At 44.6% G+C, this 27,622-nt stretch overlaps 2 protein-coding genes across 10 annotated transcripts in view; one reads left to right on the forward strand and one right to left on the reverse strand.

The window, feature by feature from the left end:
* The first annotated feature begins 1,353 nt into the window (after positions 1-1,353).
* LOC139573541 (squalene monooxygenase-like) lies at positions 1,354-8,557 on the forward strand. The gene is made up of 11 exons (XM_071397120.1): positions 1,354-2,072; positions 2,248-2,503; positions 2,863-3,040; positions 3,272-3,368; positions 3,574-3,687; positions 3,856-4,027; positions 4,518-4,613; positions 4,848-4,990; positions 5,424-5,520; positions 5,957-6,044; positions 6,918-8,557. The coding sequence occupies exons 1-11, from the start codon at positions 1,797-1,799 to the stop codon at positions 7,108-7,110; spliced, it is 1,710 nt and encodes a 569-aa protein (XP_071253221.1). The 5' UTR covers positions 1,354-1,796; the 3' UTR covers positions 7,111-8,557.
* Positions 8,558-8,755: 198 nt separating this feature from the next.
* Positions 8,756-27,622, reverse strand: part of LOC139573540 (oxidation resistance protein 1-like) — a 183,569-nt gene continuing 164,702 nt past the window's right edge. For 7 of the 9 annotated variants that reach the window (XM_071397111.1, XM_071397115.1, XM_071397110.1 and 4 more), the window contains 9 exons: positions 26,736-27,397; positions 24,760-24,919; positions 19,216-19,381; positions 14,292-14,372; positions 12,347-12,472; positions 11,569-11,721; positions 11,259-11,354; positions 10,866-10,939; positions 8,756-10,618 (listed from right to left, as the gene is read on the reverse strand). In XM_071397111.1, the coding sequence (XP_071253212.1) occupies positions 10,483-10,618; positions 10,866-10,939; positions 11,259-11,354; positions 11,569-11,721; positions 12,347-12,472; positions 14,292-14,372; positions 19,216-19,381; positions 24,760-24,919; positions 26,736-27,397 (1,654 nt within the window). In that variant the 3' untranslated portion in view covers positions 8,756-10,482. Of the gene's footprint in view, positions 10,619-10,865; positions 10,940-11,258; positions 11,355-11,568; positions 11,722-12,346; positions 12,473-14,291; positions 14,373-16,900; positions 17,186-19,215; positions 19,382-24,759; positions 24,920-26,735; positions 27,398-27,622 lie in introns of those variants that run through there. The other 2 variants (XM_071397113.1, XM_071397119.1) reach the window with 2 other exon arrangements.

The following is a 27,622-nucleotide window of genomic DNA, read 5'->3' on the forward strand; positions in this document are numbered from 1 at the left end:
CAATCAAAGTTATAAAGACCTTTTTACATCAGCCAATGTCACAAAGTGCTGTACAGAAACCCAGCCTAAAACCCCAAACAGCAAGCAATGCAGATGTAGAAGCACAGTGGCTAGGAAAAACTCCCTAGAAAGGCCAGAACCTAGGAAGAAACCCAGAGAGGAACCAGGCTCTGAGGGGTGGCCAGTCCTCTTCTGGCTATGCCGGGTGGAGATTATAACAGAACATGGCCAAGATGTTCAAACGTTCATAGATGACCAGCAGGGTCAGATAATAATAAACACAGTGGTTGTAGAGGGTGCAACAGGACAGCACCTCAGGAGTAAATGTCAGTTGGCTTTTCACAGCCGATCATTGAGAGTTAGAGACAGCAGGTGCGGTAGAGAGTCTAAAACAAGAGAGAGAGAGAATTAGAGGGAGCATACTTAAATTCACACTGGATGAGACAGGAGAAATACTCCTGATATAACAGACTGACCCTAGCCCCCCAACACCTAAACTATTGCAGCATAAAAACTGGAGGCTTAGCCTGGAGCTGTCGGGAGACACTGTGGCCCTGTCCGACGATACACCCGGATGCCCTCAGAAATAAAATACATGTTTGTATTGATACCCTCACAATCCTACGTATCTACATAATCACCCCAAGGCAAAATACCGGTATGTAACACAATCCATACGAGTGTGAACCGGTTTGGTAACTTCCTCCGTAGTGTAAAACTGTAGACCGATAGACACCTTTCCAGTATACGACACACTGACAAGAAAGCCATCGCCATCTGCGCCCATTCAACATAGCCTACATTTACGTTTGTATTACTTCGAAACAAAATAACTTTTTGGGGTTCTCATAAGCTTACAATAATGTTTTGAATTCTTGCTTGAACAGTCGCTAAGATTATTTGTTTGTGATATTTGCAAAATAGCTATTTTGGATGCAGAAGTTGTTAGCTAGAATGCTAACGCTCATTGATATAGGCTGTAGCAAAAGCCTATAGTTTTTTTTAAGTATAATGCAGTTGATTTGCGATGATGACACAAGCATTATTATTAAGCAGGACATTCATACAAGGCTTAAAATCCAATTATAATCCAAAAGTAGTATGAAATGCACTTATAAGCAACATGTAAATATAGGCTCTTTCCCCTGTGTTCTATAAGAACTTCCCCTTGATCTGCCACCAACTTTCGCGTATCGCCCTCTTGAGGCAATGTTTGCAAACACCAGAAACTGGTCCATAGACACCTTTCCAGTGACATCATATCATACTATCCTCTTTCAGCCAGCGCTCCAACCAGCAGCCGACGATTGGCCAATGGCCAGATAGCGTGAGCTCTGCTCACCGATGTGCTGTTACTGATTGGACGGTTCAGATACAGAGAGGGCGGGACACCAAACCTGCGAACCCGAAGTTCCTACCTATCTCATCATATAATATTTAGCATCCTCTGAAACCATCTGAAATGTCTGGTGGAATAATTGTAATGGTTTTGAATACTTTTCTTTTTGATTAACGGATATATTGTAAATATTACTAGGCCTACGATTTGCTAAAGCAACTGAAATAGGATGCTCAATAGTCTACGCCAGTAGATAGAATATTTTCTATTTTTGAAATAACTGTTGAACTGTGATAAGATTTTATTGCGCACTTTATTCTATTCCATGATCTCGGCTACTTTTTGTTTTTGCAATTTAGTTTCAGGTTATAGGTTAGGAAACATTCTGAGCAGTGGTAATTTATTGGATGAGTTAACCTATTCATTTCAAGTAGCCTAGTTTAATAATAGAATAAATATGTGGACTTTTCTTGGAATTGCAAGTTTCACCTACGTTTATAAGAAATGCGACGCAGTTTTGGAGTATGCTCACAAAGAGATAATCTTGGCGGCTGCAGTGTTCTTGGCAGTGGGGATGCTGCTATCCTATGTCAGGTACCAAGGACATACATGCAAGGTACCCCAAATTCTACAATTACCGCTCGAACTTTTATTATCCCTACCGGTCATCAATACATTTATACCGAAACCCTCAGCTGTCAGGCACAGGAGTGGAGAGAGCGCGTCAAAGAAGGTGAGTAATAATAACTACAATCTGTTGAAGACCAAAAACAAAAAATAAACTAGAATATTGGCCTACTTCATTATACACGATACACAATAAAATAGTGTCCAATTATAGTCCAAAGACTTCATTTTTTTTTAACCTTCTATGGTAAAAAAAAAACCTCTGCTTTCTCTCTAAACAGGGAGGTGGCAGGAGGAAAATAGTGTGTTCCTCAGCCATGGAAAGCCCCCCAGCAGCAGGGGACTCTCCTGCATCTCAGGAGCCGGATGTGATCATAGTAGGGGCGGGAGTCCTGGGGTCGGCCATGGCTGCGGTGCTGGCCCGGGACGGCCGGAGGGTCACTGTGATAGAGAGGGACCTGAAGGAGCCTGACAGGATAGTGGGAGAGCTGCTGCAGCCTGGTGGATACAGGGCCCTGCGAGAACTGGGAATGGAGGGTCAGTGGTCTCTGCAGCATGAACTAGAGATCTTTTAGTGTGGGGTCTACGTGTAAAAAGGTGATAGCGTGGGGAAAACAACCAATGGGCTGACTCGCAATAAGCCCTTGTATTAAATGGGGGCTGTGCTCAACGAGCAAGGCTCACTGCAGGACCTATATAGGGCTTATAACCTATAATAAAGGCCCTATAAAGGCTTTAAAAGTTGTTTGTTTAAAATGGGACCAAACAAACTGTAGCAAAGACACCCAAGTCCCTATTTAATGTAAAGACATTCCTTCTTGCCACTAAAGACCTGAGTTAAATGAATAATGAAAAGTGTTTCATCACCCTTGCCTAACCCTGGGCTCTCCTCTCAGGTTCAGTGGAGGGGCTGGATGCCCACGTGGTGAACGGCTATGTGATTCATGACATCGAGAGCAGCACAGAGGTGGAGATCCCATATCCCCAGGCAGACAGCAGTATCCAGTGTGGCAGGGCCTTTCACCACGGACGCTTTATCATGGGCCTGCGCAGAGCCGCCCTCGCTGAGCCAAAGTAAGGCTGGGAGAGAACCTTCACTATACCTGTTGGACATGTCATTACTATCACTAAGGCCACACGTTTTTTCCTGACCACATGACTTGACCAGGATCAAATCCAGGGTTTAGTTCTTATAGGCTGATTATGTTTTTCCTGGTCTGGTCATGTGTTCAGAAGAACCTGTCTCTATTAATTCCATCACTATAACTACTGTTTCTTAATAACTGGTACTTTGCTCTCGCCTAGTGTTACGCTCATAGAAGGCACTGTGTCCAGCCTGGAGGAAGAGGATGGCTGTGTGACAGGAGTGCAGTACAGGGACAAGGAGACAGGAGACACAAAGGTCACCTCTAAGCTTGCGATGCAGCTTATACTCCGTTACTCTCCAGATAGCCTTTGCTGTGTAAAATAGCCCCATGCTGATACTTACAATTACACTTGATAGTATTTACACCTATTGATTAGCAGTTCACCAGGATCCATTGATAAGACAAGCAGTGTAACAGATGTGTTTTTAACTGTTGGAATTGTGTTAACCTGTCCCATAGGAGGTCCATGCAGCAGTAACTGTAGTAGCTGACGGCTGTTTCTCAAAGTTCAGGAAGAGCCTGGTAGCTGGGAAGGCCCAGACCTCCTCTCACTTTGTTGGATGTATCATGAAGGTTTGTTCAATTGAATGAATGAACGAGCGAATCAATGAATCGACCGACCGACCAACCAACTAACATATGCCATTTAGCAGACACTTTTTACCAACCAACCAAACAAACAATGAATAAAATGCAGTCAGACTAATGTATTTCCTTTCTGTTCTCTCCTGTCGTGGTCAGAACTCTCCCCAGTTCAAGCCCCACCATGCTGAGCTGGTCCTGGCCAACCCCAGCCCTGTCCTCATCTACCAGATCTCCTCCTCAGACACCAGGGTGCTGGTGGACATCAGAGGAGAGATGCCCAGGAACCTCACAGAGTACATGGCTGAGAAAATACACCCACAACTACCAGGTAAGGAATTTAGGGTATACAGTATAGAGATTTAAACAGCATAGCTTTCCCATGTGTTCAACGTCCTTTACATTGTATTTAACTAGGCAAGTCAGTTAAGAACAAATTCTTATTTACAATGACGGCCTAGGAACAGTCGGTTAACTGCCTTGTTCAGAGGCAGAACGACAGATTTGACCTTGTCAGCTCGGGGATCCGATCTTACAACCTTTCAGTTGCTAGTCCAACGCTCTAACCACTAGGCTACGCTGCCGCACGGAGGGATGGAAGGATGGCCTCGGGCCTCGTGAGACTTAAGGGCAAACTAACCATATCCACCACCAATGTAAAGCACCCACATGAATATGTGCTTGAGAGCTTCAACACACGACGAGTAAATGACGGCATTATGGGTTGACATTCACTCTGTGTTGATTTAAATTCTTTATCCACCCATCTTTATGGTGATGAATGTGTGACCTCTGACCTGACTCTGTTGTCTCTTCTCTAGAACACCTAAAGGAGCCGTTCATGGTGGCTCTGCAGAATGACCGGCTGAGGTCTATGCCAGCAAGCTTCCTGCCTCCGTCCCCAGTCAACAAGCCAGGTAGGACACAAATACTGACCACAGTGTTGGGCTGTGTCCCAAAGGGCAAATGGAATAGGGTCCCATTTGGAACGCAACGTGGGAGAGTTCAAACTATTTTATCTTTAGCTAAGTAGATTAAAAGCCTGACCAGATCAGATATTTTGCTGAAAAAGATGGTCCCTCTAGCAGTGTAAATGTGTAATGTTAGTGAGGTGTGGACTGGGGCTAACATGAGCCTTTGTCCTGTTCCAGGTGTGCTCCTGCTGGGTGACGCCTACAACATGAGACACCCTCTGACCGGAGGAGGGATGAGTGTGGCCCTCAACGACGTACTGATCTGGAGGAGCCTGATGAAGAACATCCCTGACCTGTACGACAACACAGCCATGCTCCAGGTAAACTCACATCCCTAATCTCATCCCCCTTTCTTATGATTATTACATTTCCATTACATTTTGGTCATCTTATCCAGAGTGACTTACAGTCAGTATTATGTTAATGATTGGATAGTGGGTATTACAGAGAAGGAATAGACAGTAGAGGGGTTCAGACAGAATAGCCGACCAGGGGGATATGTGGTCCGGAGTCAGCTTCCACCAGACCAGACTCCGCCACACACATTATCACTTTGTGGAATGTGGGTCCATATTGCATTGCAATCACCTGCTACCACAGAACGTTAGGGAGTTTTTATGTGCGGCACAGGGCATATTGTTTCTGTAATCCACAGTGTTGTAGTAGTCAAAGGAATAGTTACAGAGCAATGTTAGGATTTACTGCATAAGGCTGAAATGTAAAACATGTTATTTTTAATATTTCTCATAATAGGCAAAGAAAAAATTCCACTGGGAACGCAAGTCATCACATTCCTTTGTGGTGAATGTGTTGGCTCAAGCCCTGTACGAGTTGTTTGCTGCAACAGACAGTGAGTCTCCTTCTCTGTCCTTTTTACTATCCCCTGCCAACACATGATGGATAGAATAAGGTCATACGTGGTTATGCCAAGTCTTTTGGTGCATTATAACATTATAATGCACTATACCTGTAGGCTGTAATTACATTGTTACCAATGTCTCCACTTCAATCGTTTGTTTTCTAACGGTCCAGTACTTCTTCTCAGTACATGTCCGTATACCGCAAATTACTGACACTAAACACTTAGCTAGGCCGATTATAGCAAACAGAGAGGGACATTTAGGAGATATTCAGCATAAATAATTTCTGCTGAACTAATTTTTAGTGTTAAGCTGTGTATTTTACCAGCAGGGTACTACACTGAGATATACTGTATCATTTAGCATAATCTCCTTCATGGCTGACATGCATATTCATATGAGCTGTTTGGTGTTTGTGTCTTTCAGATTCTCTCCACCAGCTGAGAAAGGCATGCTTCCTTTACTTCAAGCTGGGTGGGGAGTGCGTCAACGGTCCCATTGGTCTCCTCTCAGTGTGAGTCTCACTAATGTGTTCGACACACTTCAAAACTCTTACAGTTGATCCTTGACTGTGTATGTCAATGCAATATTCCCCTTAAAAAAAATATCCAAAAATATATGTATGTAAAATATTCACAGCGTGTACAAAACAATAGGAACACCTTCCTAATATTGAGTTGCACCCCCTTTTGCCCTCAGAACAGCTTCAATTCGTTGGGGGTATGGACTTTACAAGGTGTTGAAAGCGTTGCACAGGGATGCTGGCCCATGTTGACTCCAATGCTTCCCACAGTTGTGTCAAGTTGACTAGATGTCCTTTGGGTGGTGGACAATTATTGATACACACGGAAAACTGTTGAATGTGAAAAACCCAGCAGCGTTGCAGTTCTTGACGCACTCAAACTGGTGCGCCTGGCACCTACTACCATACACGTTCAAAGGCACTTAAATATTTTGTTTTGCCCATTCACCCTTTGAATGTCACACATATACAATCCATATCTCAATCGTCTCAAGGCTTTAAAATTCTTATTTAACCTGTCTCCTCCCCTTCTTCTACACTGATTTGAAGTGGATTTAACAGGTGACATCAGTAAGGGATCATAGCTTTCACCTGGAATCACCTGGTCAGTCTATGTCATGGAAAGAGCAGGTGTTTCTAATGTTTTGTACACTCAGTGTATGTAAATGTATTGCACCTGTATTGACATTAGAGGACCACATTGGAAATAAGCCTTCAGCCCTTATTGTGTTTTTATCCTCAGTAATATGTTATGTATGTAACGTTGTCTCCGGCTTGGTCCGCCTACTACTGTTAATGATCAAATTCAATCAATCAATCAATTGTCTATGGTTTTAATTAGCTCTCAATCCATTCTATTCCCAGGTTGACGCCCCATCCGATGACTCTGATTGGACACTTCTTTGCCGTGGCCTTGTACGCCATCTACTACAGCTTCAAGTCTGAGTCGTGGTTCACCAAACCCCGAGCCTTATTCACGAGTGGCGCTATCCTGTACCGCGCCTGTACCGTCATGTTTCCCCTCATCTACTCTGAGTTCAAGTACCTGGTGTACTGAGCAGTGATCTAATCTGAGCCCTAACCCAGTGGAACGCACACCAGCCTTAGACAACAGGGTCGTATTCATTAGTGCACAAACGTAGCAAGACATGTTGCAATGGAATACGAAGATGTTCAGGTTCACCCCTACCCTGTTTCTGCCTGTTTTCTTCCATTTAGTTTCTTGTGAATACATTTACTGAGCAGTGCCATCACTGACCCCTGGTGGAGAACACACACACCACCAGCCTTATGGTGACATGACATACAAATAGTACAGTGGCCTAAAGATACACTAAGAAAGTGTAGTTGTTAACTGTCAAGTCATTTTAGCTGTATGTATGATTTATATGAAACCACTTAGTTTTAGGCCAACAATTTATGCTTTTACTCGTTGGGTGTGGAGAGGCATGCCACTTTCTGTCCAATGATGTAATTTCTGGACAATGTTTCTGTCCATTTAGGCCAGGGATCCCTTTTGTCTGGAACGCACCCCTAGAGGCAAAAGTTCTATATAGCCTCTTTAATATTACACCACCCTATCATCACTATCAACAGGGATCTCATACAGGTCTCTAAAGTGACCATTATTCAGTACTGAAGCCTTTGACCTTGATGTCTTTATCTCTGCCTAAAAGGTCTGCTCAATGATAGGACGTCTTCTGAGGACGAGGTCTAAATTGACGGTGACAATTATTTAGTAATGCCTTGTATATTCAGAATTGACATCACAACCATGCATTTACGTAGTAACAGACAATGCGTAATAAGGGGTTTTTGACCAAATAACCAGCTGAATATACAGTAAGACTGACTACAAGTGTCTGTCTAACCACTTTGCTGCTAATTGAACATGAGGACAAAACATGTCCGTCCTGCTTGTAAACTACAGTGGTTGTGTTCTATCTTCTCTCCATGCCAATGACTTCTTTCAACCCGAAGCACTTACACAGTTGGTTCCCCCACATGAAGCTGAGTGTGAATGACGGTTTAAAAAACACAGGTGGCTGTTTGTCTACCCTTAATCCAAACGGTGTCCTTATTTTGTTCTGAAAAAGCATGTTCCTTGTGCATTTGCAATTATTTTAACTGTACATGTACAATCAAATGATTATGTATTAAACTGTTTGATTGGTTCAAGTCAGATCACCTGTCCTTAACTTTTGCCAAGTTACAGTTTTCCTGCCTTAAAAAATGGGTTTGCCTGTGTGCCTGGAGGAGGGGAGGGTTGCAACAGAAACAAATAGCACAGTGAAATGGGAGCTGATTCAGGACCTGAGATAGTTGAATGTAGCCCAGCCACAAAACAAGTCCCTGACCAATGGTCCACTGCCCCATCCATCTCTTCAGCATTTAGGGAGGAATTCATGACAGAATTTTGCACTGTGTTGGTGAGAATATTTACTTGTAATTGTATTTGGTTTAATTTCTTGTTTAATAAATGAGCCATTATGGAGTTAAATATCTTCCTTTGGAGACTGATGTTTTATCTTTACAATCGACCTACTTTTTAAAATTAAACTAGATTAATGTTACTGAGGTGATGACCAATAGTCCTGAAAAGCACTAATACAAATGTCCACTAGGTGGCACTCAATATACAATCAAAAAGTTTGAGCAAATGCTGGAAGGAGGGGATTGAAAGCAATACAAACTCAGACAAGTCCCAGGTTACAACAATTTTATTATTTCTTAATTTATACATCAATAATAGATTGTGTTCCTGTAAAATAATTAGGAGGACTTATCCATGTTATTCTGTGACTCCACAGACACAAATACTGGTGTGGAAGACCAGAAATGGGAAGGAAAGCTGCTGTGAAGTTTAATTGTACATATTTTCTCTTAGTCCACAGTCGTAACAGTCAGTCTATCAACTAATGAAGACTCACCACTGAGCAGAACTTGAGGAGAGTTCAATTCTTCTTCGACTTTCAGCCTCCTCACTCCCGGACAACAACACTACCCTTTAGTTACACAGAGCATTAGTTTAGCTTTACCCTTAATATTATAGCAGCAAGCTTTCTACTAACAGTTAACATGTTTATGATTCTAAACAAAAAGTACTGTACAGCTACTAGAAGTCTAAGAACCTGGTTTATAACGCTTTTAGACCGGATTCAAGTGCTAGAAGCAACCCACCAATCATATATGTATTTCTATATAGGAACAAATCTACTATTTTAACATTAATTTACAGGGTAATATACATTATATTTGTAACAGCTGAAACATCAGCACAAAAAGATCCTTGTCACACAACAGCAACATATATAATATATTTATATATAATCATATATATATAAATAATATACAATTGTCATATGCATGTAAAACAGTTAACCACATCTCAGGCTTTTCAAATTATACCCAGAAAAGCAATTGTGGATCAAGACAAGAAAGCTTTATAAGTCCTCTCTGATAAAGAGCCACGGACAGGCGAGGAAAAGCGCCAACCTGGATTATTTGAGGTCACATGACAGTAATTTGCATATTCCACAAATCTATTGCAACACATTACTGTCTACGAACAGTACACACGACTCCTGAGGGGCGCCGGTGGTAGCTGAACTCACACGTAGTACACCCACTGAACAGAACATTATTAGTACAACGATGGGTAATATTCTGATTCTAGCTATGTGCTGTGATGGTGAACAATAGGAGGACTACAATACACAACACTCTATACGTAGTTCTTGCCTCAGAAGTAAACCAAAGATGTAAAATACCCCCCGCCCCATAATAGTGTCATCATCCTCACATCCTGCTGAGATTCTTCCTTCAGTTTTTGAACACCAATCAGAACCATGTTAGGTTCAACCGTCTCCTCTGAGAACAAAAGAATGCATGTTGTTTATTTTATTACTGGATCTCTCCACTAAAGGCCTGGAACACCACATATAGTAACATCCTACTGACTGACTTCAACCAAATTCTGAGGGGCGGGGTTCCTTGAGTGTCTCAAATTCAGATAATCTGGACTACGGCAGTTTCTCTCTCAATCCCAAACCTGAGCCGACATCATCTCCTGCTGAGGCCAGAGAGAGCAATCTGATTGCTCCTCCTTGGTTCTGCAACAAGGCGTCCCTACGGTCTCTAACAAACCCACACATCCCCTGATGCCTCACAGTATAGTACAGGACAGTACACCTCCTCAAAGACGCTGCACACAGCTGTAACAAGATACACACAAGGTAATTCACAAAGAAAAGCTCTGTTATAACTGCAGTAGTAACGTATGAACGCACAACACGCATCCTTCAGCTGGCTCCGTCCTGGGAGCTCCAGACAGTGGGTTGGAGCAGGGTGGTGATGTGCAGTTAGGTTTGAGACAACATTGCCATTGTAGGGATGTTTAGTCCTTCTCTTTTTCCCGTGGTGGGTTTTGTTATTCAAAAGCCCAGATCTCAATGTCCTGTATATAGAAATCCTCTTTCTTGGAGAGCATGGGGTTGCCAAAGGTTTTACAGGAGTGACTCCTGCCGTGGTACAGGTCTCCATCCAACCACAGGCCAAACTCACCACTGAAACACATCAAGACAAACACATCACAGCATCTTCAGAGACTCAATCCAGACAGCAAGAACATCACATACATGCTGTGAGTCTGTTCTGACAAACTTAAGACGATGGGCGACATTTTACTCTTCTGAACACACCTAGCAGTGACTGTGCAATGTAGACTAACCATAACATCTTAACTGACAACCCAGTTTCAAAGTTTATTGCTAGATAAAACTTTTACATAAAAATAAAATAGCAGGTACGTACCTTCCACCACCAAAAGCTAAGGAGTCCATATCTCCTTTCATGAAGAACATGTTGTCACCTGTCCATTTGTACACCTGTCAACATAGAACAGAGCACGTCACCATCTGTGTAAATATATCATTACAAACCCTCATGCCATCTTACATAAGCTCCTCATTGTCAAGAGAATATGAGGCATACTAATAACAATATGATGCCTCGTTAATTGAATAAGGAAAACAACTGATTAGTACTCCTCTCAGGAAAATGCTTATCGATGTGCATGTTAATTGCTAAGACCAGAGCAGGGTTGGATGAGTTTACAACGGACGTTAGGAGGAGTAAAAGTGACTGGACCACACTGGCCAGTTCAGAATAAGGGTCACCAATCAGAGAGGTCAGAGGTCAGCCTACCTCAAACTCTGGACAGAAGGTGAAGAGGAAGGTCTCTCCCGTGCCGTAGAATCCCTCGCTGATTTTGAAGGGTTCGGACGCCAACGCACCAAACACCTGCAGCAACACAACCAACCAGGTCAGGAAACAGAAAGTACGGGACCATGGTAACCCATTACAGCTCAAAGGCCCAATCCTAACTTCAGATGAGCGTGCTTGTCTCACACTTTTGCATAAACTACACATTGGAGTTAATGGAAATATATACATTTGAGTTACGTGCACAGATCTGGATTCAGGCCTAATAGAGAAGTGTTGCCGTCCCACTCACCCCACCATCACTGTCCCTGATGACCAACAGCACGGGGGTGTCCTGCCCCTGCATGGCCCGGTAAAGGCTCTTGATGCTCATGCCATGCTTGGTGGTGCCATAGGCCAAGGTCCAGGGGTACCCAATGGTACGGGGAGGGAGGTTCTTCGCCAGCTGGAGAAAAGAGACAGACGCCGGGGGGGGGGGATAAACATAAATGAGAGAGAAACAGCCAGCTGTGAAAAGGCCACAGACATCAATGGTCCATTACAGCTGCAGTGACCTTTTCACACAGCTGGTTGTTAGAGAGTAACTGAGCTCCACACACCCAGAACACAACAGTCTCAGGAGAACAGGCATTAGGTGTCGACCACAGAGAGATCTACGATAAGAGCGCAGCAGGCTAGTCACACACATTCCTAAGGCTCCTTCCTTCGTTGCATGTCCTAACAAGAATCCATTTTCCCCAACAAGAATCCATTTTCCCCAACAGCTATAGGCCTACATGAAAATATGCCTTTTTCCTGAAGACTAACCCCACCTCACCCATGTTAAAACCCTAACAAACCTTATCTGAAAACCCCAACCATCCCAGTATTGTAATTCATAGAGAATATCTGATTCAGTTACTACACCATCAGCCTTGTAATGAGGCTCAAGACCCTGCTGTCACAAAACAGATAGCTCCTCAGGGAGGGCCAGCACTGCTCTGGCTGAAGGCCTTGCTTTAGGAAGTAGCCCATTGACAATCAATGGGCATGGATCAAGCCATTGTGCCCGTCAGCAGTGTGAGTATTACCTTCTCTATCTGCTGTGCCTCCAGCAGCTCGCTAGGTTCACTGAGGTTGGGTCTGAAGGTCTCAGGCTCCAGCTCCGTCTTGATAGAGGTGGCATGCTTAGAGTTCACCTCCTCCTTGGTGGTGATCTGAAAACACACAGACAACAGTCAGACAGGTGCTCAGGAGGGCTGGGTGGGGGTCTAACTAGTAAAGGTAATGGGGTGTCTATCGCTTTAGGATATGTCCCAATGGCATCATATCCCCTACATATTGCACTACTCTGCCCTGGTCAAAAGTGGTAGGGTGCCATTTGGGACAGAGCTAGACTGGGATGAACACTGTGCTAGATGTTGTCTATAGGCTAATAAACCAAACACTGTGCTAGATGTTGTCTATAGGCTAATAAACCAAACACTGTGCTAGATGTTGTCTATAGGCTAATAAACCAAACACTGTGCTAGATGTTGTCTATAGGCTAATAAACTGATACCACATTACTTACTAGGAGAGGGGGTGTGTCATGATTTCTAAGCAGGTGGTTTTAAAGATATGAATAATGTCTCATATCAGCAGAGGCAGGATTATTTACAGGCTAATATGAGCCACAGGAAACACAAATATACAAGATAGGCCTACTTAATATAACAAATTAACTCAGCTTTGAAAATCATCAATTTGTGAGCAATGGGTTTAGGGAGAACATAGACCAGACTCCTTTATGTCAGTAGCACATTAAAAGGAGCCAACCTTGGCTTATGAGAGCCTAAATGGCTCATAAAAACATGTGGGCTTCTCCAGAATTGTAATAACACTTGGAAATGTGCATTATATCCATATACAGTGGGCAAATCAGGAGGCTAAATTGTATAACGTCCGAGTCTGGATATTTCTATAGTTAGCACAATAGGAATGTTGGCTGCAGAAAATGCAAAACACAGTAAATAATGAGTGGTCCAGAAGGCCTATTTGTGATTGAGCTGTACACACGGTGTTGGACTGTTTGTGTTCCGGGGGGGGTTGTTTATCTGTCTCCATAACAGGCCTGATTGTAAAGAGCCTAGCCACTGGTGGCCTGACCGGGATCACGTTACAGTCCTGTTGAATTACCTGCATTGTCCTCCGCAAACAATCCTGCACCCACTTAATGGATTGAATCGAATCCCACCCACCCACCATCCCTGTCTACCTCTCTCCCTTCCCCTCTCCTCTCCCTCCAATAGAAAGCAGAGGCGGATGGGGAAGCAGCAGTTCCCCACTACCCAGTTGTGGATGGATGAACACAGTTTGTGAGGAGTCACTCAGAAGTGGAGGAACACAAATTCTACATTTGATTGACAGAGTCGAGAAACCTCAGGAAAATCCCCCTCCCTCAACAGAGATGAGCTACAACATATTGTATTATGATTCACATTCTTTGTCTCTATGACAGTCTTGGGACTAGGCTATCTAATTAGCTATGGCTAATAATAAACAGGAATGAGGCGTTCTTGAAACTAACCACCGCAGTGGTCAGTGAGGAGCTGTGAGAAGTGGATGCAGGGCATTATGGGAACTTCATGAAGGCATAAATTACCCTCCTCCCTTTCTCTACCAGGTATTAGTTGCTGGTTGCACAAAACTCTTCAAATGATCCTCATAGCGGTTCTTTGGACAGTTGCTACACGAGGCTGCAGCATCATAGTGCCGGCCCATCCCAGGGCCCTGGTCAAGGTCAGCCCAGGTAAGCCCAGGTCAAGGTTAGCCCAGGTAGGCCCAGGTCAGCCCAGCTAGGACAACTGGGTGAGAGGCAAGAGGTCAGAAACACACTGAGGAGCTAAGAGCCTGGCAGGGGCTAATCTAAAAATGGCACCTTATTCCCTACATAATAGTGGCCAAACGTAGTGCACTACATAAGGAATAGGGTACCATTTGGGACGTAATCTAGAAAAAGTGAATGGAGAGCTGGAGCTTTGCTGAGTGGGGCACCTGAAGCCGCTTGCAGAGAGATTTCAGATCTTCACTGTTTAGCGCATCGATCCGGCGGTGGTACTCAGTCAGTGACACTACCTGGGGGGCGGAGACAGGAAGAGGAAGTGTAACTCAGCTGCTGGCGATGGAGGAAAAAGAGTGAGCACAGTAGAGGGAGGGGAGAGAGTACATTTGAGGTGGAGAGACCTGACATCACTGTGTATATTTTTTTCATCTACCAGTATGTGATATTCAGGTCTCCATTAAATAGGCTTGGTTTAAAGTCTAATATTTGAACAAGAGGTGGTTGATATGTACCAATAGAATAGTGTTTTGCATGGTTGTGTAATCTAAATCAACACCACTAGTGGATGTTAGGACCAGCCAGAGGGACGAGAGGCAGACAAGCCATTCTGACACAGGCAGAACAAAAACGACTTAAACCAGAGAAGCCACACAAGGACATTCTTCTGATAATCTTAATCAATTGAGAGGATCCGTTGGACTGTAGGTGATACGACACCAGTGCACCATCAAGCACTTGCCAGCCTGTTAGTGTACAGACATGTTGAATCTGTTGAACAATACTGTGCAAGTCAAATTACATCACCCATTTGGTATAGCAGGACAAGAGCACAGAGGAACTCCCAAGAATTCTGATGTAACGATTTAATTAGCCACGTCCAGAAAGCATATCAAAACACAGCCTGTCAGTATGTGTACTAAGCCATGGAGAACAAGTCCCAGACAGCCTCGCTTGACCTGCTGAGCAGAGATGATTTACTGACACCCCCCCCCCCAATAAGGGAGTAGTAAACCTACTTAGTGATGGGGGGCAATCAATACAGTTACATATCGCAATATTATTTTGGGCAATATTGGTACTTTGACTCCAAGTATCAGGGGGCAGGGGGGGTCTAAGTAGCTTTAGCTAGTGCTAGTCGGCTGTACCGGCGCCAAAACTCCCAATATTTTTCATCCTATAGCTTGTTCTGCACCTTTTTAAATAGTGAGCCAACATATTTTCAGCAATTCTATTTTCATGACTGATCAAAACTCCTTTTCTAATGCTCTCCTCTCTCTGCAGCTGACATATAGTGAGCAATATGCCGAATTGTGAGAATCGCAATACATATCTTAAGTATGGTGATAATATCGTATCGTGAAGTCCCGGGCAATTCCCAGTCCTAGTGCTGCTTTTCATCATCATCATTATTAATAATCACAATAATGCACTGAAGCAAACATCTCTGCCAGACAGAGTTCATGGAAGCTAGCACACACGGGAATCCCCCTTCAAAATAGCCTATCAGCAGTTCTGGCTGAGTCTAACAATAGCTACAAGTTCTACCTCCACAATAACATCTTAAAGCCAGACTTCTACTTCAGAAGGTAGCTAAGCCCCTTGAGGCCCGGCTCTTCAAGGGGATGTGACCATGAATCAGCACAAAGTGCGATCATGGGGTCATATGAAATAGCATAACAAACCCATTCAAGGGGTGCACAACTCCAGATACAGTACAGTAGGCCTACTTAATAGGTTTCTATGGACACGAGCAGTGCTGTGGGTGGGTGGCCCTCAGGGACCGGAGCTGTGTACCCCTGCAAATGAAGCCTATCCATAAATATGCTATGATACTGCATGTCAAAAACTAGAACAATTATGAAATTGTCCGAATCTATTATAGAATTAGGCTATACATGAATTGCTGTCATAAACTAGTTAAAAGTTAGTTGAGTCAAGTTGGATTGGGCAAACTTGGGTCAAGCGGAAATAAGTTACCTTGAAACACCTCTTTAGTCACCTTAAATCATAGTGTAAATAACGTTTTCCCAAACAAGCTGCCACATTGCAGTTCTCAATAATGCAAAGAAAAGGGTAAACTACAGTGTTCATTAAATATTTATTTGGAGCCTAACTTTAGCTGACACTAAAGTGCAGTCTATTGAGAAAATCCAAGTCAGGCCAGTTTGCTGCAGTCTCCATCTTCTGTGTTCAGGAGGATGGTCTCAGGCTGGCCAACGACCATTGCCTGGTGCCAGTCTGTTTGTGCTTGACAATGAGAAATGGAGTTTGCAAGAGCACAAAGATCTGAGACCAGGCTACAATATTCAAGCTATTCTCTGCTCCCCTTCCTCCCAAATAACAACTTACATGAAGGTCATTCTTTCCAACACACGACATTGCATCAGCCCATCCAACTAACGTTATAGATATAATATCTCACCATTACAGAGAAGCCGATCACTGTCAATGCAATGGAAATTGTAGAACTGTAAGCTATACACAGTGTATTGACACAATGTCGTAAGTTAGCTACGACGTTATTAGTTACTAACGTTATATACAATGTAGCACGATGTTCACAAACTGTTCTGTTCACTGAAAAAACGTAACCTCAAAACTTTCCAAAACGAGAACCAAAGAAAAGGAGTGATACAAAGCGACAACATCAAGTGCTGTCTTTTTAGACTCATCAGATATGTCAGTGGCTATTTTGATTTCAGTCAGTCACTGGGCAAGCCGCTTGCATTTTGCTAGCAAGCTAGCCATCCAGTAATGTAGCTAGCAGGCTAACAACAACAAAACACGCGTAGCTAAAACACGGACTGTTATAGATACATACATAAGTGTACTTAGGGGTCAGCGGCGTTTCTTCCTTCACCCTTCTAGAGAACATTTCTTTCTTTCGGGGTGATGTTGAGCTCGACAGTCACATTCCAGATTCTTTAAGTATTTCCAATCTCCACAAGTCGATGTTGAACCTGACACCGGACGGGCGGGGAATCTACTAGCTAACTAAAATAGAAACATTTTAGAAGGGTCTTCCATGTTTGTTTGACACCCGCAAGAGCCAGTGGCAATGCAGGACAGGAGCAAAGCCAGCTCCTTATTTGCTCAAAGGCAGAGGGCACTTCCTATTTGCATACTTCACTAGAGCAATTTAAAGATACAATACCAGTACATTTTTTTAAATGTTTCATGAGGTACTGTAGGGAGGGAGATCAAATGCACTTCTCGTGTAACATCACTGTAACAATAAAAAGCTTGGTGGATCACCTTTGAGTAGTTTGGGCACACATCAAACGTTAATCAATGAAGTGGCTTGAATTGTCATACTTGCCATATTGCATGACATACAATACACATACAGCACAGTAGACCTAATGATCAATGACCAATAAAGTATAATAAAAGGCTAACAGCATTATAGTTATTACAGACAAATAATCTAAGTGTTGTTTAAAATCCATGTTTACCTTAAAGGGTCAACGTAAAAGAGAGGCAACTATTTACTTATTCAAATCACTGGATCATGTAGCCTCTTCAGGACCAGGCCCAAACAAATCAGCCCACTTTGTTTCCTACATCATTCATTTACATTAAAATTTAAATCCCAGCTACAGCTTGCGTATCAATTTCTGTATGCAATGAATGTATCCTCTCACCATTATACCTCAAGCAAGTGCAGCCAGCCGGCCTATTGGACAGACTTTGAGCAGCCATGTCCACACACTGGACTTTTCCCCATTCCTCTACATTCACACCAGAATAATGCATTAACAGTCCTTAATTTCTTCTTTCAAAATCTTGCTTCTTAAATCCTAAAACCCTACTTCCACATTTGAGGGGAAATGAAAACCCCATAAAGCCACTATTAAGGATAGGGCAGAGAATGAGCAAACTGAACACAACTATGTATATTACGGTCACAAGAATGCCCAAGAATGCCCACACATGTTTTAAAGAATTCACTATGTGCCTTCCCGGCATTGAACCAACCAGCTTTTCACAACGGGAACCATTCCATCCATCTGTCTACAACTGCGGAACACCACAGTCAGTCAGGTCATCCAGCACAACTATAGTTTGAGATATCCGACGACAACAGAGATATTAATGCATGCCATATACACTGCATTAATAACGTGGACAACTGACTTGGAACAAAATGATTTCACAATCATGCAAAACATTGTGGTTGTTGTAATCTGAGTGAAAATTGCGCATTTCCGACCAAAGGAAATAGTATTCACACAAATTACACAATAAACATAACTATAACACATCAAGCAAACACTTGGACAGATTGATCAAAACAATGTAATCATAAATGACAGTGTAATCATTTGAACACACAAATAACATTAAGGAGCATAGATAATGATGACGGCAGAATAACAATGCAAATACATTCCATTTAACACTACACACAGTCATATCACCACAAAATAAATCACTTGACTGAATGAAAGCATATAACACATACGACATATATGGACTACAACACAGGCTGGATGAGAAGGTAAATATACAGAGTGTACCAAACATTAGGAACACCTGGTCTTTCCATGACATAGACTGACCAGGTGAATCCAGGTGAAAGCTATGATCCCTTATTGATGTCACTTCAATCAGAGTAGATGAAGGGGAGGAGACAGGTTAAAGAAGAACTTTTAAACCTTGAGACATGGATTGTGTATGTGTGCCATTCAGAGGGTGAATGGGAAAGACAAAAGATTTAAGCGTCTTTGAATGGGGTATGGTAGTAGGTGTCAGGCGCACCAGTTTGAGTGTCAAGAACTGCAACGCTGCTGGGTTTTTCACACTCAACAGTTTTCCGTGTGTATCAATAATTGTCCACCACCCAAAGGACATCTAGTCAACTTGACACAACTGTGGGAAGCATTGGAGTCAACATGGGCCAGCATCCCTGTGCAACCCTTTCAACACCTTGTAAAGTCCATACCCCCAACGAATTGAAGCTGTTCTGAGGGCAAAAGGGGGTGCAACTCAATATTAGGAAGGTGTTCCTATTGTTTTGTACACTCATTGTATTGTAACTACTACACATACTACTGTACAGCAACATCCAGCCATGTAAGAAACAACACAGAGTGTAGAATGTAGTGTGGAACACCTCAGTTCTCTAGTCCTTACCTCCCACTCTTTGTTGTTGATATCCGTGAGGGGTTCGTCTTCTCTTATCTCGAACCCCGAAGGCTTCTTGACCACCATGAACCCTGGCTCGTGGCCGATGCCCTTCACCCCCTCCCCATACATGTCTGGGGTCCACTGGATGAAGAACACATACAGGTGCTCGGACCTGGGGAGGGGAGAGAGGTAGAAACACAGACAGTCAGACTGTCACGCCCTGATCTGTTTCACCAGTCTTTGTGATTGTCTCCACCCTCCTCGAGGTGTCGCCCATCTTCCCCATTATCCCCTGTGTATTTATACCTGTGTTCTGTGTTTGTCTGTTGCCAGTTCGTTTTGTTCCTCAAACCTACCAGCGTTTTCTCCTTGCTCCTGTCTTGTCTATATTCTTGTTCTCTAGTTTTCCCGGTTTTGTCCTTCTGCTTGCCCTGACCCTGAGCCTGCCTGCTGTCCTGTACCTTTGCCCTCTACTCTGGATTACCAACCTCTGCCTGCCCTGACCTTGAGCCTGCCTGCCTGCCGTCCTGTACCTTTGCCCCACTACTCTGGATGGACCCTTACAAATCAGCCGGGCTAGATAATCTGGACCCTTTCTTTCTAAAACTATCTGCTGAAATTGTTGCCACCCCTATTACTAGCCTCTTCAACCTCTCTTTCGTGTCGTCTGAGATCCCCAAAGATTGGAAAGCAGCTGCGGTTATCCCCCTCTTCAAAGGGGGGGACACCCTTGACCCTAACTGCTACAGACCTATATCTATCCTACCCTGCCTTTCTAAGGTCTTCGAAAGCCAAGTCAACAAACAGATTACCGACCATTTCGAATCCCACCACACCTTCTCCGCAATGCAATCTGGTTTCAGAGCTGGTCATGGGTGCACCTCAGCCACGCTCAAGGTCATAAACGATATCGTAACCGCCATCGATAGGAAACAATACTGTGCAGCCGTATTCATTGACCTGGCCAAGGCCTTTGACTCTGTCAATCACCACATCCTCATTGGCAGACTCGACAGCCTTGGTTTCTCTAATGATTGCCTCGCCTGGTTCACCAACTACTTCTCTGATCGAGTTCAGTGTGTCAAATCGGAGGGTCTGTTGTCCGGGCCTCTGGCAGTCTCTATGGGGGTGCCACAGGGTTCAATTCTTGGACCGACTCTCTTCTCTGTTTACATCAATGATGTCGCTCTTGCTGCTGGTGATTCTCTGATCCACCTCTACGCAGACGACACTATTCTGTATACTTCTGGCCCTTCTTTTGACACTGTGTTAACAACCCTCCAGGCGAGCTTCAATGCCATACAACTCTCCTTCCGTGGCCTCCAACTGCTCTTAAATACAAGTAAAACCAAATGCATGCTCTTCAACCGATCGCTGCCTGCTCCTGCCCGCCTGTCCAACATCACTACTTTGGACGGCTCTGACTTAGAATATGTGGACACCTACAAATACCTAGGTGTCTGGTTAGACTGTAAACTCTCCTTCCAGACTCACATCAAACATCTCCAATCCAAAGTCAAATCTAGAATTGGCTTCCTATTCCGCAACAAAGCATCCTTTACTCATGCTGCCAAACATACCCTTGTAAAACTGACCATCCTACCAATCCTCGACTTCGGTGATGTCATTTACAAAATAGCCTCCAAAACCCTACTCAATAAATTGGATGCAGTCTATCACAGTGCCATCCGTTTTGTCACCAAAGCCCCATATACTACCCACCACTGCGACCTGTACACTCTCGTTGGCTGGCCCTCGCTTCATACTCGTCGCCAAACCCACTGGTTCCAGGTCATCTACAAGACCCTGCTAGGTAAAGTCCCCCCTTATCTCAGCTCGCTGGTCACCATAGCAGCACCTACCTGTAGCACGCGCTCCAGCAGGTATATCTCTCTAGTCACCCCCAAAACCAATTCTTCCTTTGGACGCCTCTCCTTCCAGTTCTCTGCTGCCAATGACTGGAACGAACTACAAAAATCTCTGAAACTGGAAACACCTATCTCCCTCACTAGCTTTAAGCACCAGCTGTCAGAGCAGCTCATAGATTACTGCACCTGTATATAACCCATCTACAATTTAGCCCAAACAACTACCTCTTTACCTACTGTATTTATTTATTAATTTATTTTGCTCCTTTGCACCCCATTATTTCTGTCTCTACTTTGCACTTTCTTCCACTGCAAACCAACCATTCCATTGTTTTTTTAGTTTTTATTTTACTTGCTGTGTTGTACTCACTTCGCCTCCATGGCCTTTTATATTTTTATTTATTTATACATATATTTGTTTGCCTTCACCTCCCTTATCTCACCTCACTTGCTCACATTGTATATAGACTTATTTTTTTTTTTTTCACTGTATTATTGACTATATGTTTGTTTTACTCCATGTGTAACTATGTGTTGTTGTATGTGTCGAACTGCTTTGCTTTATCTTGGCCAGGTCGCAATTGTAAATGAGAACGTGTTCTCAATTTGCCTACCTGGTTAAATAAAGGTTAAATAAAAAATAAAAATAAATAAAAATTACCGACCTCTGCCTGACCTGAGCCTGCCGTCCTGTACATTTGCCTTCCCGTGTTCGAATTAATAAACTTTTGTTCCTTTGACACTGTCTGCACCTGGGTCTTACCTTCAAACGTGATAGTACGAACTGGCCATGACTGACCCAGCAGACTCGGACCAGCCACACAAAGCCATCGCCTCCCAAGAAGCTGTCATTGGAAGGCACGAGGAGTTGCTTCGTGGTCTGATTGAAGGGTTTCAGGCTGTGGCCGAGCGTCACGACCAAGCATTGGACACATTAAGGGAGCAAGTCCATGGGTTGTCTACTAGGCAGCCTACTATGACGGTAACCTCCCAGCCCCTTAGTAACCCGGCTGGTAGCAGCGCCGTCACTTCGGTTTCCCGGGAACCCCACTTACCTCCCCGGAGTGCTTCGATGGAGAGTCGGGCACCTGTCGGGCGTTTCTCACTCAGTGTTCCCTCGTCATGGAGCTGCAGCCTTCCTCCTTTCCCTCTGACTGCTCTAAGATAGCGTACCTCATTACGCTGATGTCCGGGATGGCCCTCGCTTGGACTACGGACGTTTGGGAACAACAGTCGGCCGTATGCTTCAGTCTGGATGGATTCGTGGCGGAGGTGAAAAAAGTTTGAGGCTCCGTGGTCCGGGAGAGAGGCTGCCTGGAAGTTACTCCAGCTTCGACAGGACTCTCTCAGTGCGGCAGACTATGCGGTGGAGTTCCGCGCGCTAGCAGCGGAGAGTACCTGGAACCCGGAAGAGCTGTTCGACATGTTCCTGCACGGATTATCGGAGGAGGTAAAGGATGAGCTTGCAGCCCGAGAACTACCGACGGAGTCCCTCCAAGAGCCTCCGGAGACAGCCAATTCACCTCTTCCCGAGTCGATGGAGCTCGGCAGGGCTAAGCCGTCTCCAGCCGAACCCGTACGCAGACTTGACGCCCAGAGTTGTCTGTATTGCAGAACTGTTGGTCATTTTGTGTCTACCTGTCCCTTCAAGAGACCTAGCTCATTCGTTGGAGTGAGTACTCTGGTGGATCTTAAAGACTATTTTTCGTCTCCCCTTACTCGACCCCTCTCCGTGCCATCCTGCGCTGGGGCGGCCAGTCCAACTCTCTCCAGGTACTCATCAACTCGGGGGCCGATGTGAGTCTCATGGACGTTACCCTGGCGTCCGAGCTGGGCATCCCCACTCAACCCCTCTCCATTCCTATGGGTGTTAGAGTGCTAGAAGGGCGGGTCACCCACCATACCACCCCCGTCAACCTACGAGTGTCGGGGAACCACAGCGAGACGATCCAATTCCTGCTAATTGAGTCTCCGCAGGTTTCCGTGGACCTCTGGGAGGGGTTCAATAAGGCCCGGGCCACTTCACTTCTGCAGTCCCGACCGGTATCCAAGAAGGTCAAGCCAGATGCGCTGGCACGCCGCTATAGCCCCGCGGCTACACCCCCAGAAGCCGAGACCTTTCCCCCCTGCTCCAAGATCATTAGCCCCTCTGCTGTTCGTCCTCTGTTGCCCCGTACCCTCCGTATACTTCCTACCTTTCCTGTGTCTAGAATTAAACCCATGTCTCACAGCCCTTTGTCTCCTGTGTCCTGTCTCCTGTGGCCGTCTCTAAATGGCATGAGGCTGTTATGCCACTCTGCTGTCTTGTGTCTCTATGTATCAGGCTGTATATGGTCTTTTTCCCCACTGCCTGGAACTCTCACACCATTGTCGGGATACTTTACACACATCTTCTGGGTCGCCACTCAACTAGGTCATCCAGCAGGCATAGTCAGTTTGCCAGTGTGTGTGTGTGTGCATGCACGTGTGTTTGTGTGTACGAAGGTGTGTGTGTACGTGAGTATGTGTAAGTGTGCACGTCTGTGCACGGGTGTGTGTGTGTGTGTGTGTGTGTGTGTGTGTGTGTGTGTGTGTGTGTGTGTGTGTGTGTGTGTGTGTGTGTGTGTGTGTGTGTGTGTGTGTGTGTGTGTGTGTGTGTGTGTGTGTGTGTGTGTGTGTGTATAAAGGCACAGTGCTATCCATGGGAACAGAGCCAGCAGTGTAACAGGGCAGCATTACAGGAGACATTCTGAGATAAACACATTCCAACCACCCTATAATGGCACATGGTCATGGTGATGGTGGTGTGACTGTGTCTGTGACCAGAGACAAGACTGGTGGCCTGTCTGCCTGCTTCAAATGAGATTAACATGTGAGACTGAGAGGAGTGTGCTGTGCTGGTCAACACAAGCCTACTGGCTACTGGGAATGAAAACAGCTGAAGGGCAGAGTTTCCAAAGTCAAAGAATGGCTGGTCAAACATCTTATCAGATTCATAACTTTCTGCCCTCTCTCTCTCCAGGACTGGAGACAAAGGCAGCACTGTGCTTGGACCCAACATTGATAATGAGGTTGTGGCAAATTCATTGCAACAAAGTGACTTTTCAGCATTAACTAATTGAATTAAGCTGTTGAAGCAATTTGGAATAATTCACTAGAAAAACACATTTTACAGCTTTTGATGAAGATACATATTTCCTTGTACTGAGTGTTCTTTGAAAGGCCTAAACGATACATTCATTATGAATACTGCTGACATTGCTGTGCAACATCCCAGCGGAGTCGAAATTGACAGATCTCATTACGATTAATACCTATTTACATAAAAGGGCAAAAACTGTTAATTTGTGCTATTGTGGACAGAAATGTCATCCAAAGCACACTGAGATACTGCACAAAATGTATGTAACTGAATTGCTTTTCACAGCCTGGTCCACTTTTCACACAGGGGAAAAAGTGGTTCGTTGTGTGCCCTCTGTGAAAAATACATGTATTCTATGCTATAGATATTTGTGTATGTCTGTGTGTGTGACAGTGTGTGTCTGCAGAGTGGGTGAATAAATAAATAATCTAGCTGTCTGGTCTGGTCTAGTGGCAGCATAGTGAGATGGGCTTGGCACTGGGCAGACAATGGGGCTGCACTACAGTGATTCTGCAAACCTTGGCGCTGCAGTGTGGTGCACACACACACACACACACTCACCTCTCCTGCGGCACAGCGAACCAGTACTCATGTTTCCTGTCCCTCTGAGCGTACTGCTGCATGGAGGCGCTGGCGTTGGACACAAATGTCTTCTTCATGGGCTGGCCCACCCGCAGACACAGGAACTTGTGGGACCGCTGCCTCCGCCGCTCCATGGACACTGTAGGGCCACATGACAAACAGGAAATAATCACATGATAATGAATTGTTATCTTATCCATCTTAACAGTTACATGGCCAAAGCAGATACCAATCTGATTTCAATCTTTCAGAATATGTTTCAATTTAGTGACTGACTAAATGTAGGCCTTCTCCTGGTTTAAAACATATCCTCTTATTATCTAGTAGTCCCTCACCACACCACTGGACCTAATCCATCTGTAAATAAGAAAACATTTCAGATCTATTTGATAACAGGGTCTTCAAATTTTTATTTCACCTTTATTTAACCAGGTAGGCCATTTGAGAACAAGTTCTCATTTATAACTGCGACCTGGCCATGTGACCTAGATCTCCTCCTCTGTTTACCAGGTATCTCAACAGACAGTAATTTTGTGCCAGAATAATAGGAAGATGACCCCAATAAACATAGATCATAACGGATCGTGACACCAAAACATATGCCTGCTTTTATTAACGACCCATTAGAAGGTCAAATCAGTGGGAGTTCTACAAAGAAAAGAGACACTTTGTGGCATAACACAGACTGGGACCTATAATCACAGACAGAGGCAGAAAAATGGATCATCTACTTAGAAAACACAGCTCAGTGGGAAAAATGATATTTGAAAACGCAGTAATTGGGCTTGTTTTGAAGTGGGGCCTCGGTTAGCGTCTGCCATGGTAATGTGGTGTGGAGTAAAGCAGAATCCTGCTGTGATCCCAGCCAATAAGAGCAAACATTCTAGGAACTCTCTATGGGGTGAGAATTATGGTGATATAAATTATTTGAACACAACCAGACCTGGGTTCAACCAGTATTTGTTTCCTTTCAAAAAATACTTTGAGAGTTTGATTGAGCCTGCCTGGAGTGCCAGATGGGCGGAGTTAGCACTTTTGGGACTATTCCATTGGTTCCAATGCACCAGGCAAACTCAATGAGGTGCAGCAAAAGTGTTCAAAAGAAAACAAATACTATTAGAACCCAGGTCTGAACACAACTAAGTGAGTCACTAGAGCTCACATAGAACTGTAGAACAGTGGAAGAATAACATACATAGCACCTATAGCAGGCATGACACAGAACACAGTAGTGGTTTGAGCCTGCACACTACTGTGGTAGTCTATGTTCTAGGGTAAGAAATATTCAATGTTTACTGAAAAAAACATCAAACCAAAAAGAGAAGGCAGCTATAAAATGTAAATAGTTAAGTCACTTTAAATGCTGCACGTGTCTCTGAGGGTTTTTAATGCAGGCCGTCTAAACACTATTGTGTTTCCCCTCAGATGTTAGGTGTGGGTGTTTGTGTTGTCTTTCTGTGTTTGATTTTTGACGTTTTAGCCTATCTTGGAGTTGAGTGCACGTGGCAGCAGACCGGCTAACAGCAGAGCTAGATCAAAGCGGTGTATAATGCCTCTGCTCATTCCTGTAGGTGATAACAGCACACCACACATTTCCACAGTTCTCTCTCCCTTTTTAAGTCCAATTACAACTGGGGAGGCACAAAGCTGTGACAGGAGGTTATCAGGAGCACCCTGCAGCCGAGGTGTACGGAAGCAGCCGGAGCCAACTTTCCTGTGATAGCACTGGGAGCTTCATTAGAATAAACATGAACATTATAATGATAATTGCAGAGATGGCAAATGGCAGCAGCATACCTGGCAGTGAGGATGTGTAATAATCTGCAATAACTATCTTTAGATTTGGGTCGAAGCTGAACATATTTTCGCACCTACTGAAAAACAATGTAAGTGCATATTATAAGGCTATGTATGTCATATTTTCATAATACAACAGAGACACGTTGTCTCACTACCTTCTGCAGAGTCTTGTCCCTCCTCCTTTTGTGTTACATTCTCCATTTGCTCTGTGGCTTGTTGCATAGTGTGACTCTTCCACATCTTCCTCAGTTCCTCCACGTCCGTCTCGGAGTCCCGGGACCCTTCTCTGCTCAGTTTGGCCCTGTCCCCTGGACCCCCTTCCTGGCCGGAGGGCTCCTCAGGCCCGGTGGTAGAGCTCTGGGAGGCAGGGCGTGAGGATGGTCCCTGGCCTAGTCCCTGGCTGGTGGTGGGTGTGCTTGGTGCTGCCTTCTCCACATCCACACTGTGTTGTTTGGAGCCCATGGGAGACTGGCTCTGGGCCGTGTGGCTGTCTGGATTGTCTTCTGCTGTGGTGGGTTGTTTCTCCTGGCCCTCCACTGGCGGCTGGCTGACTGATTTGCAGGCGCAGTTTGCGGCCCCTGGGGCGTCCCCTGGGGGAATGAAGGCGGACTTGTCCAGTCGGAGGTCTTCGGAGGAAGTGGCCTCCTCCCGAATGGGGGACAGCTCTGACTCTGTAAAGACGTCCTCGGAGAAGGAGCCCTCTGTGCTGCGGGGGCCCGCGCTGCCGCTGTTGTTGCCCGGGACTCTCAGACGCTGCTCCGGGTCTGGCTGAGAGGAGGTGGAGGGCCCGCGCTCTGACGTCAAAGGCTCCAGATGTCTGGATAGGGAAGAAAACAGTAAAGAAGAAAATACAAGTTAGAGAGGTCTGAATTTGAATGCAGCAGAATGGCACCATTTTATTTTGTTTATTACCGTATAATGTGGAGAGACCAGGTGAAACAAGTAATTCTCTCAATATGGATCTAATATGAATCTATGTTTGTTTGGCGCATCTGTAAGTGAACGGCTCCGCATAATAATCTGAAGAGGTTTTGTACAGTAA

This window comes from Salvelinus alpinus, chromosome 4, assembly GCF_045679555.1.
Source record: "Salvelinus alpinus chromosome 4, SLU_Salpinus.1, whole genome shotgun sequence".
Lineage (NCBI taxonomy): Eukaryota > Metazoa > Chordata > Actinopteri > Salmoniformes > Salmonidae > Salvelinus > Salvelinus alpinus.